Source organism: Sorex araneus, chromosome 11 (genome assembly GCF_027595985.1).
Source record: "Sorex araneus isolate mSorAra2 chromosome 11, mSorAra2.pri, whole genome shotgun sequence".
In the NCBI taxonomy this organism is placed as follows: Eukaryota; Metazoa; Chordata; class Mammalia; order Eulipotyphla; family Soricidae; genus Sorex; species Sorex araneus.
In genome coordinates, this window is record NC_073312.1 from 49,193,335 (window position 1) to 49,213,549 (window position 20,215).

A 20,215-nucleotide genomic window follows, 5' to 3' on the forward strand; every position below is an offset into this window, starting at 1 on the left:
ATGCAATTGCAGAAAGTTTCCTCGGCAGAGCCACTTCCTAAAGGCAAGAGTTGTTATACATAAGAGAGCAGATGGGGTTGGGGAGAGCGTCACATCAAAATTTCAAATATATACTTTGTCCCCAAAACAAAACAAAAAATTTAAATATATACTTTGACCCAAACATTTGTCTAGATTTACAGAAAGAAGGGTACATATTGCAATGTTAAGGAATCAAGGCTGGGACTTCAGGTTCCGTTTAGGAGGCAGAAAGCTGAAAAAAAAAAAGGATCGTTGCCACCCCCTCACCCCTACCCCTTTCTCCAGAGATTCATGGACATGGCGATGGGACAGCCGGTAGCCCTGTACACAGCCAACCTGGGCTGGCTCTTCCCCATCCCATGTGGTCCCTTGAGCACCACCAGGCGTAATTCCCCGAAGGCAGAGCCACGAGTAAGCCTTAGCATCGCTGGGGGTGGACCCCTCCACCCCCCACCCCCGTCCTGCCCCAAATAAAAGAAATTCGCAGACACTCTCCAGTCTTGTTTTATTTTTCAAAGAGGAAGGGGCCTAGAGTGCGCACAGCGGCGAAGGTCCTTGCTCTGCTGGCAGCCCACCCCGGGCCCTGCATGGTCCCCCACCCCAGGCTGAGGGCAGCCCCCGCGCTAGGTACCACTGGGTTCCCCCCCCCCCCTAGCCCCCCAGTAAATAAATGCAGACAAAGGAGAGCCGAGGAAAGGCCAAGTGAACAAGAGGGGCAGAGGGCAGAGTGGAGCGGCAGCGAGTCGGCGCGGGGCTCTCTGGGGCCCACCGGCCGCGCGCCCGCCCCGAGCGCCAGCCCAGCTCTTGGGTGGGGGGCGGGCGGGAAATTTCCGTTTCTGGCCCCGGACTCCGCCTCGCCGGGGATCAGGTTCCCTTCCTGCTTTCCTTTCCCGCTCGGCCGCGGCCACAAAGCCCCAGGTCCGCCGCAGCGTGGGAAGCGCGCGCCCGCCGCCACCGCCCAGCCCCGCGCGCGCCCGCCGGGACCGCCGGAGCCGCCGAGCCCGAGGGACCGCACCGCCCCGCCGCCATGAGGTGAGCCCCCCGGGCGGCCTTCGCGACCCCCTCTCGGGCCTTCTCGGGGCCCGGCCCCTCCCGGCGGGGGCTGCAGCCCGAGCGCCCCCGCCGCGCCCCCTCCCCCATCCGGGGGGTCTTTTGCGTCCGCGGCCCCCGCCCCCGTCTCCTGGCCTGGGTGCCGCCGCCATCAGACCGGCGCACGGCCGCCCCGGGGGCCTTCTTGCGGGGGGCGGGGGTCCCCGGGGCCGCGGCCTCCTCCGTGTGCACCCCGGGATTTCATTTCCGCAGCTTTCCCCCTCTCCGCACTCTCCTTTAGCGCCGGGGTCCTGGGCCACCCCCTCACATGCCCCCCACCCTCCCCACCCCCACCGTTTTCCTTCCTCCGCGGGGACCAGCATCCCGCCCTGCTCCGGCCGAGCGTTGGCGTTTGACGAGTGGAGGAATGAGGATGCAGCCCGGCGCCCTTTGTTCCGGGGGAGCCCCCCATTCCGGGCACCGAGGGGCGTGGAGGGTGGGGGACTCCGGAAGCAACTCCAGCGGGCACTCTTCGAAGGACCCCAGAGAGAGCGGGCGAGAGGGGGAGCGCCGCCGCGCGCAGCCGACGTGCGGGGTTAACCCGAGAGCAGTGAGGACGAGCACCCTCCCCCCACCCCTTGCTACGCTAAAGTGGGGGCGCTCGGGGGGAGGAAAGGAGCAGGAGTAGCGGGGTGCGCCGTGTGTGTCCTGATGGATGGGGTGGAACGCCCCGGGGCTTCACGGCCTCCCGAGGACAGCGAACGGCTGCTGCTAGGCAGGATGCCCGAGTAACCGCACAGCGGGGAAATGCCTCTGCGGACAGGGTGGCCTTTCTGTGCTGGCTTCCCAGGGACAGGGTGGGGGGGAGGGGGTGATGGGAAACAACCATTTTAGGGTCCAGAGAGACAGTGCAGTGGTTCAGGCTCTTGCTTAAGTCTTCAGCACCACCGGCTGTGCCTCCCCTCACCCCCATCCCCAACCCCAATCAAAGGACCTTTAAGTAAAATTTCTCAGGTCAATTCCAGAGTCTGGCAAAGCCCTTTGGAACTTTGTGGAAGATGGCTCAGCCAGGTCCTAACAGCTGCTTCTCTTGGAAGGAGGTTTTAGAGGTAGATGCATCTTTCACTCTGGCTATGCAGGGCACCCCTCGCCCCATGCTGCCAGACATCTGTGCCAGCTAGGCAGGGCGTGGCATGACTTATTACCAAGAATTTGGTGCAGTTGCACCAGAGCAAGAAAGAACTCTCAAGGGACAGGCATACCAGGTGTCCTCATCGGTATTTTAAAAGGAAACAAATCTTCTCAATATTCAGACATGGAGCCCGAGAGCAAAAAGTTCTAAAAACAGGCGCCTCGAGGAAGAACTGCAGTGGGACACATTTGGAGCCTTTAGCAGGAAGGGAAGAACTAGCAGGGTTCTTTGTTGTTCGTTTTTGTTGTTGTTAACTCTTCCTATGGGCTGGACCCTCCAGGATGTAACAAATACTCATTACACAAATATTTACTGAGCTTTTGTTAGAAAGGGAACAACCCGTAGTGGATACAAAGGAGAACAACAACAACAACAAAAATCAGAACAAGATTCTTATTCTCAAAGGAGCTTATGTTTAAGTGGGAGAGATAACTGATAGCTGACTTCATGATCAGTGTAATTTAGAAAGCCATAGGAGCTCTGAGGAGAATAAGATAGTTTATCCGGCCAAGAGAGCGATCTAGAACTGAGGGAGCTATTTTAGGTAGTTGTCACAGATTCAGCTCTTGGGTAGGGAGTGTTTGAGCTGAGTAACAGAGTTAATCACGGGAAGATTCAGGAGCAGAACATTCCCCGCCGAGTGAAAACAACAGGTGGAAAAGGCCTTGAACTTGATATGCTCAAGACAGGAAAGCCCGTGGGTCTGAAAATGCGGGGGGGGGGGGGGGGGGGGGCGGCGAGCAGAACAGTTGGAAAGAATGTTGATGAAAACAGATCCATTCTGTTAGGAGTGTGTAGGGCCTGGCAAGTGCTGAATTTATACCCAAAGGCATCTGGGAGCTTTCTATTGCGACACCAGTTGATTTCCCATAGGTTTCTAAGGATTTGTTATCTAAGGACGTTTTTAGTGGGAGAGTAACATAATTTGGTTTACATTCACAGGATGAGAAAAATGTCACTGAGTAAAACATGTGAACCGGCTATTAAATATATACCAGGTGACCACTGGAGAAGTAATTGGTTTACATTTTCAAGACTTTAGTAGTACTGGCACTGAGGATGTAGATCAAGTGGTGAGGTGCATGCTTTGCATGTATGAGCCCTGGATTTGACTGCCAGCACCACCAAGGAAGAAAAGAAGTAAGGAAAAGAGAAACTTAGTACGTGCTATACAGGGAAGAGTGGAAGCAGACGGAGTGGCTTTCTGCTCTTACAGGAATGTCAGTTGTGGCTTAGCTTAGGACAGTTAGTGGAAATGGAGAATAAAATGGATGTTGGGGTAATCGAAGTAACAGGACGTCCTCTTAGACTGGGATGTGGAGCTGAAAGAAGAGGAATCAAAGACGGTTCCTAGTCTAACAGTCTGAGGAAGTAAGAGGCGCCAGTGAAGGTGGGAAAAACTAAGGGATGAACAGACTGTAAGAGCCTGGATTTCTCTATTGAGTTTATTTGTGATGTCAACTGAATTTCTAATGGGAGATGTGCAGTAGATAAGATTAGGATTCAGGGGTGAGATTAGAGATAGAAGAAACACATGTCAAGGCTATCAGTCTACATCAAAAAGTCTTTAATTAGATTGTGAGGTGAAGAGTATTTTCATTCAATTGATAGTGGTGATATCTTTGATAACTAAGATGCCCGCCTTTCCTTCCAGTTCCTTTTAATCTATTTTTAAATTAAAAAAAATTTATTTATTTAATTTTGCTTTTTGGGTCACACCTGGCAATGCACAGGGGTTACTCCAGGCTCTGCACTCAGGAATTACCCCTGGCGGTGCTCAGGGGACCATGTGGGATGCTGGGAATCAAACCCGGGTATGCCGCGTGCAAGGCAAACGTCCTACCCGCTGTGCTATCACTCCAGCCCCTAATCTATTTTTTTAGCCAGCACTTTTGCTGTTTAAGAGAATCACCAGTCAGCCTTAAATAAACCATTCTCTCTGCTGCTCCCCCATCTGAAGTCCGCATTGCTCCATCCCAGGCGCGCCACTGGAGCGAAATCTCCCAGGGAGTTTCAAGACACCAAGGGCTTCAGGGAAAGCAGCTTTATCAAACCTGTAGTATGGATCCTGCAGGGTTTACACCCGAAGTACTGAGACCAGAGCAGCTCAGTTCCCTTTCTCTGCCCTGGGCAAGCTAGCTCTCAGAAGCAGGAGTGAAAGCAAAGTTAATGTTACTTTTAATTCTGTTACTTCAAAGCTAAGAAAAACACCCGCCTCTCTGCAGGCAGCCTTTGTGATCATGATCTCCTTGCTCCAGTGCTCAGCTGCGGCTCATCATGTAGAGTCACAAGCTTAGCAGTTCTCAGAGAGAGCAAGAGCTCACAGAAACTCCGACCAAACCTCGCTGAGTTGGCCAGAGTGCCTGTGGGTCAGAGGAAGGCCCTGCAGCCTCCTGCCGCCTCATCTCAATACAACTCCACAGTGTAGATGTGACTTTTGATTGAGGGTCTTATTTGAAACCATTGTTTTCTCAGCCTTGATAGCTATGTAAATTTGTACATGTAATTTAAATTCTGGCTCTCAGTCAACAAGGGTGACTTGGCTCTGCATCCAGGAATTACTCCTGGCAGGCTTGGGGGGACATATGGGGTGCCAGGGATGGGACTGGGTCAGCTGCATGCCAGGGTAGCACCCTACCCGCTATACTGTCTCTTCCGCTCCAAGGCAACAGTTTGCTGTTATTGGGGTGGGGGCTAGGGGAACAGGTGGGAGGGTGGCAGATGGGAAACTGGGGACATTGGCGGTAGGAAATGTACACTGGTGAAGGGATGGGTATTGGGACATTATATGACTGAAACCCAAATCATGAAAACCTTATGACTGGGTATCTCATAATGTATCAGTAATTTTTTAAAAAGGCACTCAAAGAGGGGCTGGAGCAATAGTTCAGCGGATAGGGCGTCTGTCTTGCATGCGGCCGACCCGGGTTCTACTCCCAGCATCCCATATGGTCCCCTGAGCACCGCCAGGAGTAATTCCTGAGTGCAAAGCCAGGAGTAACCCCTGTGCATTGCCGGGTGTGACCCAAAAAGCAAAAAATAAAATAAAATAAAATAAATAAACTAGTGTTATGTACCAGAGATTTACCCCAGTTGAGGAATACTGACTGGGACCAACCTCCCTTCAGCTGCTCCAGGTCTGCCTTCTCTCAGTTGCGCAGATCTGACTTCAGTCATTGCTTTCCAGTTACGCACAGCCACTTCATCACCTGACGGTGATGCTTTTCTTTGTAACACGTATCTCTGTCTAGAATTTTGCTATCCTTTAATTTGTTTATAGATTTATTTTGTCTGAACTTTTGTTCCCACTGGTTCCACAATGGAAATACTGTGAATTTTCTAGAATATAGAAATACTATGAATTTAGTAGAATAAGAAAGAGCCTCATTCTTTTTTCACTGTTATATACACTACAGCAGTGTTTAACTTGTATGAGGTGAGGTGATCAGTACATGTTTATTGATATGTAGGCTGTAGATTCCATGAGCTTTTATACAACTAATTTGTTTATGTTGTACATGCCAGGGGGTTCCTGAATTACTTTCTGTATGTAGAGATAAAGGGGATTGAATACGGTCAGTTCATGGTTTGCTTCATCTTTGGAGCAGTTCATTCTCTGGTAGAAATATGTATGTTTGCATATATAGATTATATGTATATAATGTACATGTCTTATAATCCTTAATTACTTACAGCTAATAGTAGATTTAGAAAGTTTTATTTTGCTTCCCCATCAGCCAAACTAGATGTTTTGGGTGAAGGGGTCACTCTGGGCTTTGACCTCAAGGATCTCTCCTAGTGTGCCCTGGGGACCATATGGGGATGGAACTCGGGTCAGCTGCGTGCAAGGCAAATGCCCCAACCTCTGTACTATCTCTGTGGCCCTCAAACTAGGTATTTAAGTCAGAGTTTTGTCAGTTGCAGACAGACCTGGGGCAGGGGGTATGTGGAGGAGGCTGAGGAAGGGGGAGGAAATGAAGTTCCAGGCAGGACTGGACACAGCATGTGAGCAAATCTGTTTCTCTCAGCCCAGCTTTCCTCTATGTCAGATTCATGAGCAGACTCCCCTGGAGAGTTTGAAAAGATGGCCAACTGTAACTCTGTGCCTAGCTTATAAAGGTGTTTGTTTGTTTGTTTATTTATTTATTTTAAAGACGGAAAAGAGAGACTTCCATTGAAGTCCCATTTCAGAAACATGTTCTCGTTGCTGAATGAATCAGTGGGCACAGGGACTAGCTGGAATGTCTGTGCAGACTGGAGTGAAGTGTGGATGACAGTTCCTCTCAAATCACAGGGATGGGACATAGGGAGTGAAGTTATCCCACAAATAAAAACCAAAGGAAGGAATCCTCATCAATTAAAATCCACAGATGCCCATAGCTCTGGACCTTTCACGGGTGGCAGAACTTTACTGGAATATATTCCAATTGTATTGACTGTCCCCTTTACAGTATCAGCCTTATAAAAGGACTGCGGCGAGGCTGGGGCAATAGCACAGTGAGTAGGGCGTTTGCCTTGCACGCGGCCGACCCGGGTTCGAATCCCAGCATCCCATATGATCCCCTGAGCACCGCCAGGGGTGATTCCTGAGTGCAAAGCCAGGAGTAACCCTGTGCATCGCCAGGTGTGACCCCCAAAAAAGCAAAAATAAAATAAAATAAAAATAAAAGGACTGTGGCTTCCTTTCAGTTATGTCCCTCAGGTTACTCAGAAGATTCTGCACACAAAAACTCTCTGTAATGCTTTAATAATGATCTTTTTTTTCTCCCTTATCTTCCTACTTTTAAAGATAATGGCCCCCAAAGACTGGGTGTTTGAACACTGTCTGACTGAAACTCAATCAAGAACAACTTTGTTACTTGTATCTCACAGCGATTCAATAAAAAGTAAATAAAATAAAGATAACGGTTCTGGGGCTGGAGAGATAACACAGTGGGTATAGTGCTTGCCTTGTTCGTAGCTGACCTAATCAATCACTGGCATCCCATATGGTCCTCTGCGCACCATCAGGAGTGATTTCTGAGTGCAGAACCAGGAGTAAGTCCTGCTCATTGCTGGGTATGGCCTCAAGACCAAAAATGTAAATAAATAAATACAGAGAATGTTCTCAGTGAACTCTGCAGAGATTATATGTTGTGTCTCCCAGGAGGGAATTCAGTGAACATTTAAAAGTTTTTATTAAAAATTTTTATTGAAGTAGCATTGCATTATAATATTATATAAGTTTCAGTGGGCATCAGGGAAAATGAAAATATTTGTGTACTACATTAAATTGACCACAGAAGTACAGTTCTGCCTTTGTTCGTTTTTTTTATGTCAAGCAAATAGTAAGGGCAATGATAAGCTAATAAGAGTATTAGTCTTTACTGCTGCTCAAAACCCCAGTGGTTAGAAGGATGTGACAAGTAGATTGATACGTACTAAGTTACTTTTACCTTTTCCTCTTCTTTCTCTAAAAAGTCGCTTACTCTTTTTTCATCCAGCTCAAATTTAGCACTTTTTCCCATTATTTGTTTCTTATGTTTCTATGCATTTTCTCTGTGTATATTTAGTCTCTCTTTCCCTCCCCCCTTGTTTGCAAATAATTGTATATTTGTGTGGCTCCTCTCTCTCTTTTTCTTATTTCTCTCCTCCTTTTACCTCCCATAGCTGCTTTATGTAACACTGTCTTCCTGTTGTTCATTGATTTGTGTAAAAATGGATTTTTTTCTGTTAATTATTAAGGTTATTATTCCTAATTTTCATGACTAGTAAATAAAACATTTAAATTCTCCTTTCTAAAACTAGATGGTCTATATGGGTTAGTAACTGCCAAAAGAAAATAGATGCCTTTGTAACATTTAAAACTGTTATCTTCCCAGAACTGGTTATGCAAGAAATGATAAAAATTTAATATAACATTTCTAGGGCATAACGACAAGAAACTAGATTAAAATTCCAGGAGCTTTATTCTGTAGGATCAAGTAGGAGATCAAAGTTCTTGGCTGGTAAGCAAAGAACAGTATGATTGCTTTCCCCCTATTTCTTTAAGAATTAAAAATGATCTTATCTTTGACAGTGAAATTCCTAAGGATTCCTTGAAGGCCATTCTGTTGGAATTAGAATGCCACTTCACATGGAATTTACTCAAAGAAGACATCGATCTCTTTGATGTGGAAGATACAATTGGGCAACAGCTTGAATTTCTTAACACAAAGTCCAAACTTACTCTTTACAACCTGCTGGCCTATGTGAAACACCTCAAAGGCCAAAATAAAGATGCCCTAGTGTGCTTGGAGCAAGCCGAAGAAATAATCCAGCGAGAACACTCAGGGGAAGAAGTCCGAAGCCTGGTCACTTGGGGAAACTACGCGTGGGTGTACTACCACATGGGCCAACTTGAAGCAGCTCTGCGGTATACAGACAAGGTAGGGGACGTCTGCAAGAAATTCTCCAGTCCTTCCGGCTACAAGTTGGAGCGCCCTGAGATTGACTGTGAGAAAGGGTGGGCGCTCTTAAAGTTTGGAGGAAAATATTACCAAAAGGCTAAAGTGGCTTTTGAGAAGGCTCTGGAGGTGGAACCGGATAATCCAGAATTTAACATTGGCTATGCCATCACAGTGTATCGGCTGGATGATTCTGACAGGGAAGGGTCCATAAAAAGTTTTTCCCTGGGCCCTCTTAGGAAGGCTGTCACCCTGAACCCAGACAACACCTACATTAAGGTTTTCCTGGCACTGAAGCTGCAGGATGTACATGCAGAAGCTGAGGGGGAAAAGTATATTGAGGAAATCCTGGACCAAATCGCTTCTCAGCCCTATGTCCTTCGATATGCTGCCAAATTCTACAGGAGAAAAAACTCCTGGGACAAAGCTCTTGAACTTTTGAAAAAGGCTTTGGAAGTGACTCCAACCTCTTCTTTCCTGCATCATCAAATGGGGCTTTGCTATAGGGCGCAAATGATTCAAATCAAGAAGGCCACGCGCAACAAGCCGAAAGGAAAAGATAAGCTGAAGGTTGATGAGCTGATCACATCTGCTATATTTCATTTCAAAGCAGCCGTGGAACGAGACTCTATGTTTGCTTTTGCCTACACAGACCTGGCCAACATGTACGCGGAAGGGGGTCAGTATAGCAACGCTGAAGACATTTTCCAGAAAGCCCTGCGTCTGGAGAATATAACCGATGATCACAAACATCAGATCCATTACCACTATGGCCGCTTTCAGGAATTCCACTGTAAATCAGAAAATATTGCCATCCACCATTATCTAGAAGCCTTAAAGGTTAAAGATAGGTCCTCCCTTCGCACCAAACTGACAAGCTCCCTGAAGAAATTGGCTTCCAAGAGACTCGGTCACGATGATTCGGATGTGCAGAGTTTAAGTGCCCTTGGGTTTGTGTATAAGCTAGAGGGGGAGAGAAGGCAAGCTGCTGAGTATTATGAAAGGGCCCAAAAGATAGATCCAGAAAATGAAGAATTCCTTGCTGCGCTATGTGAACTGCGACTTTAACTATGTACACTAAGATTTCTATTCCATCTATTTTGGATTCTTTCTTTGGCTTTGTTTTAATCCGTTGTTCATTGAAGAACCAATCTATTGGATGGCTATTGTGTACCAGGCTATTGTGTATTGTGCTAAATACTTAACATACACCATGATGAATCTTTTTTCTTTTAAATGAAAAGTATTAAAATCCATTGAGAAACATCAACATTTTAGCTGTGATAACTTCAAAAAATGGCCTGGCCTTGATGACATCTTGATTTCTGCTATTTATAAAATGTTCCTGGGGCCAATGCTGTGGCTTAGTGGTAGAGTACATGTTTTACATGTGTGAGGCCCTGGGTTCCATCCCTGGAACCACACACACACTTTTTTTTTTTAATTAAAATTTGTCCATTTCTTCCATTTTGATGATTAAAATGCAGTGAGTGTAATCCTATGTAAGCCTTTGTTACCTAAACCAAGAATTGCAAGATTATGTTAGTGAAACTTGTAATGAATATGGCTTACAAGAGACAGGGGCTTCCAGTTGTTCTAATTTTGATGAGGATCTTGAACCATCAACCAGATAGTTACTTTGATGATACCTACCTACTACTCTCTGGTCGATGTATAAAGATTTCTCTTTGTCAGGAGAAAGAATTTCACAAGTTGTTATCTCTGTTGATGTCAGTAAAAAGAGGGAAGAAAAACCTAGACCATGAGAAAAAAAATGTTTTCAAAGAGCAGTTTGGGGACCCAGAAGAAACCTAATGTATCATCTTCCAGCTAATCACTTATAGCTAAAATATAGTTATCAGGACGGGAAATAGTTTCTATGGTTCTAATCTAAGCAATCCACTTATTCCCTCTAATTAAAATTACGGTGTTTTTAGGTCAAGTCATTCATATGGAAGGCAAGCTAATTGAGAAACTAGGAGAAATGATTAGCAAATGGGCAAAGTAGATGTCCTGATAATCTGGTAACCCCAGATTACCAAGATTTCAGGCATTACTCTTTGTAGATTTCTCTTAGTTGGGGTTTGCACTGGGTTGAATTCTCAAGCCCACAGTTTCTGGCCTTGGGGTAACTGTTTTAATATTCCAAAGTTACTTCTGTGAAGCTTTTTCTTTTGTCTGAAGTTTTCAGATTGATTGTTCTCCCTGGAATATTTAAACCCCACTTTCAGTTTTATTTTCTACTTTAAAGGGTCACGTCTACAGAGCTCTTATCCCAGGGGACTTTTTTAATTGGACACTTTTAATTTAAAAGTGGTTCTCTAATATTTCTTTGTAGACTATTGACCACCACTGGCTTAGTGGGAAAGCGTGCCATGTGATTTAATTCTTTATACCTCTAGTGTAGCATTTAAATATCCGTGTTTGTGTTTTTTACTTTTTGTTACTTTTTTATTTTAAATTTTTATTATGGTTATTGGATTATTATAGTTTGTGGATTATTCTAAAAGTAATTTTGATTGCAAGATGTCAAATAATACATAAGTATCTAAATTTAAGCATAAGAATTTGTTCTTTCTTCTCCAATTTCATATCCTCAACAATTTGATATGTATCTTTCCAGCTATTTTTTCCTGTGCATATTAAACTATTCACAAGTATACTGCAATGTGTCTCATGAATTTAAACTTTGAAATGTTTTAATTTCTGCCAGGAGTGACCCTGGAGTGCAGAGCCAAGAGTAAGCCTTGAGCAACACCAGAGGAGAGCCTCTTCCCCCCCCCAAAAAAAAAAAAAACAAAAAAACCAGGGGCTGGATCGATAGCACAGCAGGTAGGGCGTTTGCCTTGCACTCGGCCTACCCGGTTTCGATTCCCAGCACCTCATATGGTCCCCAGTACCGCCAGGAGTAATTCCTGAGTGCAGAGCCAGGAGTAACCCCTGTGTATTGCTGGGTGTGACCCAAAAAGAAAAAACAACAACAACAAAAGAAATGATGGTAAGATGCTTAAACTTTGGAAATGCTGCATCTCCTGGAATTCTACTGGTGCCTCTCGTAACCTCCACAGAGCAGGCATGGGACGCTTCACTTGGGCCAGATGCTGAAGACACAATGCAATGAGCCGTTCCTATCTAAGCTTGTATTTCTATAGCAGAGGGTAAAAGAATGAAGGTAGAGAAAGGAAGAGCTGAAAGTCCAAAAGTTTAACAGAAAATCCATAAGTCAGTCCCCTCTATGTCCCTAACACCAGCTCAAACACTCAAGAAGGAATGCTGAGCTCGCCGTATTTGTTGACTCTTGTGACACATCTACACCAGGTATAAATCTACACCAGGTGCTGCTCTAAGTGTGTTGTATAAAATCTACACAAAATTCCCATGGATAGGCATTTTTATTATTTCTTTTTGAATATGAGTTCATTGGAATTAAGAAAGATTACATTATCCCATGGTCCCCTAGTTAGTAAAGAGGTAGAAAAGATTTTCAAACCAGGGACATTTTCTTCTAAAACCTAGTCCTTAGCGATTTTACAGTATTATCTAAATAGTGTTAAAATTTGGAATGAAGAGTGGAACCCTAGGAGCAACCCTCCAGAGTTTGCCATAGGAAAACCCAGCTCAGACATTCCAAAAGCAAAGTCACCCACCACTGTTTTCCCTATGTGCAAATCCCAAACTCACTCGGAGGAATCATGAAAGGAATCTTGTCCACATCAAATGCCCTTTGACATGGTGATCAACAGCTGCTCTAAAGCTGGGAAGGCTACCCTGAGAAATTACAGACTTGGCCAAATGGAGGGGCTTGTTTCAAGGGTTGGGCGTAGGCAATCTGAAATGTGGAGTAAATCAGCAAAAGAGGAAGCAAATCTTGGGAGGTGGGAGAGCCAGTCAGCAGTGAGAACTCAGGACGCGTCCTAAGGGCCCACCTTCCCTTAGGCTAGGTGCACGCCAACCAGGCCAGCAGCACAGCAGGTGAGGGCACATATACCCACACCCAGGGGTGTGTCCACATCACCTGTCCCTCAGGACATCCCAGACTGACATTGGAACGTGGCTCTGAGTTCCCAGTCCCGTTGACTATTGATCTAGTCTCAGAGGTGCTCCCCCTTTTTTGTATCACATCTGCACAACCTGTGCTTTCTTATCAAAACAAATGTCAAGAAACATAAAATTCAAAAACAATTAACAAAAATGGATTTACTGGTCATTTGTGTACAGAAATCATTTGTTGAGAAGCCTTCAGGAGGAAAGAATCTGCAACTTCAAGCCGAACACTCGGTTGTCTGCAGGTGGTGTTTAGGATGGGGGGAGAGAGCTAAAGGGGAAGAGGGGCAGAAGGACACTTGCCTTGCACTCTGCCCACTTGAGTTGCATCCCCGGCACCACATATGGTCTCTTCTGAGCCTGCCAGGAATGATCCCCGAGTACAGAGCCAGGAGTAAGCCCCGAGTAAGAACTGAGCATCGCTGACTGTGCCCCCACTCCAAAGAAAAGGGTGTGTTGGGGCTGGAGCAATAGCACAGCAGGTAGGGCATTTGCCTTGCACGTGGCCAACCCAGGTTTGATTCCCAGCATCCCATATGGTCCCCTGAGTACCACCAGGGGTAATTCCTGAGTCTAGAGCCAGGAGTAACCTCTGTTCATCGCCAGGTGTGACCCAAAAAGCAAAAAATAAAACAGAAAAGGGTGTGGTTTGGCAGCAAAGGGCATACTTGAATGCCTTAATGCATGAGCCGGGGCTTAAAAGCTGTCCTCCCCATCATGGTCAAAGCAAAACAAAACAACCCCAACGAAAGAAGGGAAGAAAAAATTAAGGGAACCATGAGGACTGGAGGGAGAAGAGCGGGAAAGAAGGAAGGAAAGAGAAAGACGCTCAATTACAGATACCCCTGTGTTCCATGGTTCTGGGCCTTACCTCTTCTCCCGGTGAAATAAAAACCAACACAGCCTCTTTATCCTATAGGTGTCCTTGTAAAAGGAAAAGGATAAATATAGGATGGGAGATGGGTAACGATCAGGGACAGGGGCACCATCAGGAGGACACAACAGCTAAGGCTGGGAGGAGGGGTCCAGCTGGGCTGCATTTGAACAGTGTGTCCCCTACTGGGAAGTGTTCTCACTAATTCCAGGAGATGGCAGTGCTGTGTCATATGTCAAGTCAAACATGGTTCCTACGGCTCCTGACTCCAAGCTTACAGCTCACATGATTCCTTTTTAAAGTTGAGTGGTGGGTATTGAAGTTTCCCCCAACAATCTGAAAATTCCTGTTCTCAACATGCTATTCCTTGCAATCCTTCGAGTCCCAGATAACCCTGCTTGCAAGTAGTTGTCTTTATTGAACCAAACTTCGGGGGAAAACTCTTTGGAATGCTCTGTCTACAGGGCTAGAGCCGTAATACAGGAGTTAAGGCACCTGTCTGGCATGCAGAGGACCCTATTTTTATGCTTGGACCACTTAGGACCCCTTGAGCACATGTGGGAATGAGGCCTGAGCAGAGAGCTGGGAGAAGCCTCTGAACATTGCCCGTTAGGCCCCAAAACCAAAAATAATTGAATGAAATTGAAAAACATGTTTCCATTCTATAATCTTCCCATATATACTCACTGGAAGACTAAAGTGAACTCAAGGATTTTCTCTGCCTGGGGAAGTGCCTGTTTTTCATGAAAGTGTCGTTTTGAACCTTTGTTTACAAAGACAAGGCACAAAAGGAAGGAGGGCTCCACTATTGACTCCCTGAAGCTATATAAAGATAAATATAGGCTATAGGCTGTTACGGGGCTCAAATGAGGCAATGCTAGGAAATGCTTAGCAGAGTATCCAACACAGGAAGTAGTCCAGAAACAGTTTTTTTTTTCTTCAGGAATCATTCGATTGTATACCACGCCTTTATATGCCAATATCTAAACACAACCAGACAGGCCCACTCTTATCAATCCAAACCCCTTGTTCAGGAAAAAATGTTTTTCCAAACATGACTATAAACTCATTTTATTATGCTTTTGAAATAAGAAAATATTAGTGTAAATAATTCAACTGATTAATGAAACTGCATCTGGAACAAAGAGAAGGCCATTGGTACAGAGTATCTACAAAGGTAATTTCCTTTGCTTTTATACTCTGTCAACTTTAAGACAGAGCTCTCACTGATATAAAGAGACATTTAAGATGTTGAGTTATCTTACCATAATTTTGTTATTGATTCCACAGAACACCTTATTCCCACAAATCACTCAATTTAAAATAAACATGGAGCCTTAATTGCTCCAAGGTTTATATTTTCCTTACTGCTTTTCAAAAATGCTGCTCCAAAGAGGAAAGTAACCTACAAATTTATGCATGTATAAAAATCAAACATCTCAAATATTTTATGCAAACTTTTAAAAGCTCTATTATTTATGCCCATTTTCATGAATACACAAGTTTATAGAAATTCTATTGCAGAACCATATAAACAAATTTTTACTGTGATCATGCTATGAAAAATACACATATTTATAACTAGTTATATATTTTTAGAAAAAGATCTTTAGTGTTGAAGAAATAACATTCAGTGTAAAGTGCTATTCCAAACATATGTAACTTCATTTTAATTTGGACTCTTTATAAACATTTTCCAAACTATTTCTAAATGACAAATACGAAGGTAAATAGGTTCAAAATTAAACTCTCAAGTGAAGTAAAAGATTTTTTTCAACATTCAAATTAACATTAGCTAACATTCAAATGTTAACTAATGAGCTAAAATTAACTAACATTTAAATTAGCTAACATTCAAATTTCTCTTTGGAAAAGAACTATGAACTACTACAGTTCCCGCCCCCCCCATCAAATTGAGTCAGTATTTAACTCTGAAAGATGTCAGTGTGTCATATTATCATATAATCCAGCTTAGGCGAAGACGCTGAAATGCAGCAGCCTGATTAGTCAACCCAGGATTTTTCTCATTGCTTCCAAAGACTTGCTCAACATGTTTAGTCAACCTTGGATCTTCCTCATTGTTTTGTTTGTTTTTGCAGTAACCCCTACAGAAACCTTCACCTTCCTCTCCCTGGGTCCCCACTATAATTTATGAGGATGTTATGTGCTGACATTAACCCCAGAAGCATTCACTACAAATGAATGGAAAAGCCCACAGGTTTCCCAAGTCTATCTATAAAGAGATGAAGAACAGCGGACATTACAAGAATTCACACAGGAAAAAAGGAATGTCACCTTTGGATTATTTTAGAATCACAGAGGTTTATTTCCACCCGAGACCGCCCCCACCCTCCCAGGCAAAACTGCCAAGTCCTGTTCTGAATGATGATGAACCTAAATGTCTAATCTGAAAAGAAAACTCACTAGAGACCTGCTGATTCAAGAATTCAATTCCTGCCCAGTTGGAATAATGTCAACATTTTTCTGTTCCTAAGAGGAATGTGTCTGCAATTTAAATAAGAGCTTTAATTCAAAAGGGGGAAAAAAAGGAGGGGGCAGTGGGGGGGGGGGATGTTGGCGTTAACATTTCAGATAAGACTGAGAAATTGCCCCTATGACTTGCTGTGTTCTGCAAAACTGAGAGTAAATTTCGAGCAAGCATCACAGGGTCCGGGAAGTAGCTCCGTGGTAGAGCACTCGCCTTGCTTGTGTGAGGTCCTGGGTTCAGTCCCAGGTTTTGAAAGAAAGCAAAAACAAAAGAAGATGAAAACAAACCCTTTTGGGGTGGAGCTAGTCTTATAAAGGCTAGTAACAAAGGTGAGTGCCTAGGACTTAATCTTAGTAAATGGGCTTTTCATTTCCAGTGTTCATCTAGATCTTCCCAGTCATGGCTGCCTGGGTCTTACAATTCAGAAAACCACAGTATTCCATGATCATTTGAATTTTCAAAGTTTGAATTTGCAAGGAACAAGAGCTGGCTTGAAAGATAAGGAAGTGATTTGATGGGGAGGTCAGGGCTGGGCGGGGGAGGGGGGTGCGAGTAGGTGGGAACAGTCCCTAGGGAGAAACCTCTGGAAAAAGTTTTTGGCATCTTCAACTTCAACCACTACTCCAAGCTGATCCCACCAGCCCCCCCCAAATCTACGTGTTAATGACTGTTCACCTTCTAATGAAGGCAGGAAGCGGAAGGGCTATAGAGATTGGGAGAAAGTTGCTACCTAGTGGTCATCTACTTGGGTCTGAGATGTCTGGAAATTACCCCCAATTATAGAAAATCATATCAGCTATATCCTTACATTCTCCATGGATTGATATTCATTGTCCAAAAGATGTGAGTTCAGTTGTTAAGTACAAAGCCCGAATGGGGAAACTTGGAGCTAGTCCAGTTTCCTTTGTTATTTGCGAGTTTCCTCTACAAACAGGTTAGCAAAACAGTAATCATCATTTCCGTGGAGGTCAATGCTTCTGTCAAAATAAAATACTTCAGAATCAGGTACAATTCCATGGCCCTTCCTCTCTTGCCTTGAAGATTCATTCCCAGGCCAAGTCCATGGGTCAGGTGGGCACGGCGAGGACCACAGATGCCCCATCTTTCTGATCAAATTCTCTTGCTACAGAATAAGCCACTGATCCATTAGTCCAGAGCTGCAGCTTGGGGTCAGATTCTTTGGCAAGGAACCGCAGCTGGCTTTTTTTCATCTTCTTGACAAGTCTAGCAAAGCCGAGTAACACTGAACTAAATATCATTGAAAATCCACAGAGAAGAAATGCTGCTGTATAGCTGCCAGTTGTGTCTACCAGCCATCCTGCAACAAGAAGCAGCAAGATTATAGTGCCAAAATTCAGTCATTTACATTGCTCAAATCTAATCATTGGCAAGGATAATAACAATACATCGCTAGTGCCACTATCTAATTTTTGACACACCCGCTCTCCTAACCATATTGAGCAACAACTGAAGGATGCATCTTCTTTTCTAGAAAAACATCCTGAAAAAGAACTGTTGTTATTCTGCAAAGTGCTAGGAAGCATGTCACATTTTTAGTGATCACCCAATAAATAGCAGTTTTATTAATCACCTGAAATAATAGAAAAGATAAAATCAGCATCATTCAAATGATGAACATCAGGGCTATTTATCTAGGCATTAGGAGAATAAAATTGTATAAAGTGTAATTCACAGCACTCATAAGCTCTCTTGAATAACATACCTAATATATTATTTATTACATCAAATATAATATTTCTTGATAAAGTGGAACCCAAACTTACAAATTCATCCAGTCATTGTGATGCATTCACCTTGAAATCAGAATATTAGGCCATTTTAGAAGTTAAAAATGCAGGCTCCAGAAAGCACAATTCTGAAATCATGTCCTCTTTCCCTTTTATCTGTCATTGCAACAAATTAATTTTTCTACTGCAGCTCTAAATTTTGAACAGAACCAGGAGAGGTGAAATATGAGTCCCTGTGAGCTGAGAATTAGTGGGGTAAAATTAGAACTCAGCAGGCAATTATTTTATAATTTTAAGTATTGTTAAGTTTCTCCAAATTTTACTTTTATGCCACGAAAACCTACCAGAGAGTTATATGATTTCTCTTCTTCCCTGCTTTAATTCCATTGATCTAAACTGGCTTGTAAGTCTAAAAAGGATGCTCACTTCTTAATTTGGGGAGTGTCAACGATCTTCAGTTCCATGAAGTAGTTTTACAATGCACAATACTTGTGTGAAAATATTGGTAGTGATGTTGGTATTCACATAAAATTGCCAATAAAGTAATTGATAAATGTCAGTTTGAAAAGTTTAGTCTGATACATAAAGATTCATACTTTATTTATTTATTATTTTAGATTTCCTACTTTTCTTCTAAGGAAATCTTTTTTGATCATTTTTAGTGAATTATTCATAACAAAAAACACAAAATAAATTATTTAGGACCACTATTGGGTCAGGCTTCAGTGGTGGTCGGGAAAATTGGAAATACTGGTAGTGGAAGGTGGAATGGTGATGGGATTGGTGTTGGAATACTGAATGTAATAAATCATTGTGAAAAACTTTATTAAAAAAAATTTAACTCTAGCTGGACCAACCAGTTAAAAAATTCTCAATTCCCTGGAACATCTCCAAACTTTACAACTGATAATCCAGTAGAAGCACACCAGATTGAATGGGACGTAATTTAGAAGCCAACCAATCTCAGCTAACAAAAATATTAACAAAGAAGACTTAACTTTTTTTTCTTTTTGAGTCACACCTGGCTATGCACAGGGGTTACTTCTGGCTCTGCACTCAGGAACCACTGCTGGCAGTGCTCAGGGGATCATATGGGATACTGGGAATCGAACCTGGGTTGGCTGTGTGCAAGGCAAACGCCCTACCCGCTGTGCTATCATTCCAGCCCCAGAAGACTTAACTTTTAACCACATACTACTAATTCCTCAGGCAAGGACTTAATGTCCCTGTGGTGAGATACAACAATTTTCACAAATTTTCTGTGTGAAGATTATTGTATCTCACCTCGGGCTCTTAAGCCCTGTATAAGAGATTACTAACATATTGCTACTGATCGAGCCTTTTGTGCTAATATTTTCTTAATAGAGACCTTCTACTTTACATCCTAACCAATATGGTGTGCTACTATATATCAGTGTTGTAGAGTTTGAGATGTCACAGTCGTGCTCTAGGAAATCTAAAATTTTGAATGGGGTGATATAGCTGGAGTTAAATTTTTAACTGGATGGTGACTGGGGGTCTGGAAGCATCTCTGCAGCTTGTTGATTTATTTATGAGTCTCTGCATCAAGGCCAGTGAATGAGCTTATATGACGCCAAAAGCAGTTCATGGGTGTGACTGCCAGGCTCCCAGAAGAACAGCGGGGTAACGGGAGGTCACCAATTCCCAACTCCGTGAGAGCCTGGAGATTTCAGTTACAAAACCTGCATACCTGAGTTTATCTACAGCATTTTTATTTTAAAGGAAACCAAATAAGAGAATAAATCCAAAAAGGAGTAAAACACTTCAATCGCCAATGCCAGGCTCTGAGTAGAACGTCCAATTTACTAAATAAAAGCCATGGATTGAGAAGAAGATCACGGAAGTTGACTTTTTAAAATTAGAATTATCCTGTTCCTAAAATGCAAAAATGGGCGAATGAAAGAGGATGAAAGAGGATGTGGGAACATTTGGATATCAGTTTCTAAAAACAAAGCACCCAACATGTGGGTCTATGCCATGGAGTTCAAACTGATGCAGAATTTTCATCTACCTCAGAGAAGTAGCAACCATTTCTCTTGATTTTCTGCTTTAACAATAGCTTGAATATGGGGGATGGGGGGAACCTACATCCTTTGTTTTCAATAGTAACTGAAAGAGGTTCCTACTTTTTTTGAAATGAAATTCCCTTCCTTTATTCTAGTTGGTGGACTGGAGCGATAGCACAGTAGGGCATTTGCCTTGCACGCAGCCAACCCAGGTTCTATTCCTCCGCCCTTCTCAGAGAGCCTGGCAAGTTACCGAAAGTATTCCGCCTGTACAGTAGAGCCTGGCAAGCTACCCGTGGCGTATCCAATATGCCAAAAACAATAACAACAAGTCTCACAATGGAGACATTACTGGTACCCACTTGAG

The 20,215-nt window shown here is 43.7% G+C and overlaps 2 protein-coding genes across 2 annotated transcripts in view; one reads left to right on the forward strand and one right to left on the reverse strand.

Annotated features, from left to right (window-relative positions):
* Positions 1 to 674: 674 nt before the first annotated feature.
* Positions 675 to 11,329, forward strand: IFIT5 (interferon induced protein with tetratricopeptide repeats 5). Its single transcript, XM_055119495.1, has 2 exons — positions 675 to 1,053; positions 8,301 to 11,329. Exons 1-2 carry the CDS (start codon positions 1,049 to 1,051, stop codon positions 9,733 to 9,735), a joined length of 1,440 nt encoding a protein of 479 aa, XP_054975470.1. The 5' UTR covers positions 675 to 1,048; the 3' UTR covers positions 9,736 to 11,329.
* Positions 11,330 to 14,650: 3,321 nt separating this feature from the next.
* The window catches only part of SLC16A12 (solute carrier family 16 member 12), an 84,640-nt gene continuing 79,075 nt past the window's right edge, over positions 14,651 to 20,215 (reverse strand). Inside the window, 1 exon segment of the mRNA XM_004607608.3 lies at positions 14,651 to 17,391. Coding sequence (XP_004607665.3) covers positions 17,141 to 17,391 — 251 coding nt within the window. The 3' untranslated portion in view covers positions 14,651 to 17,140.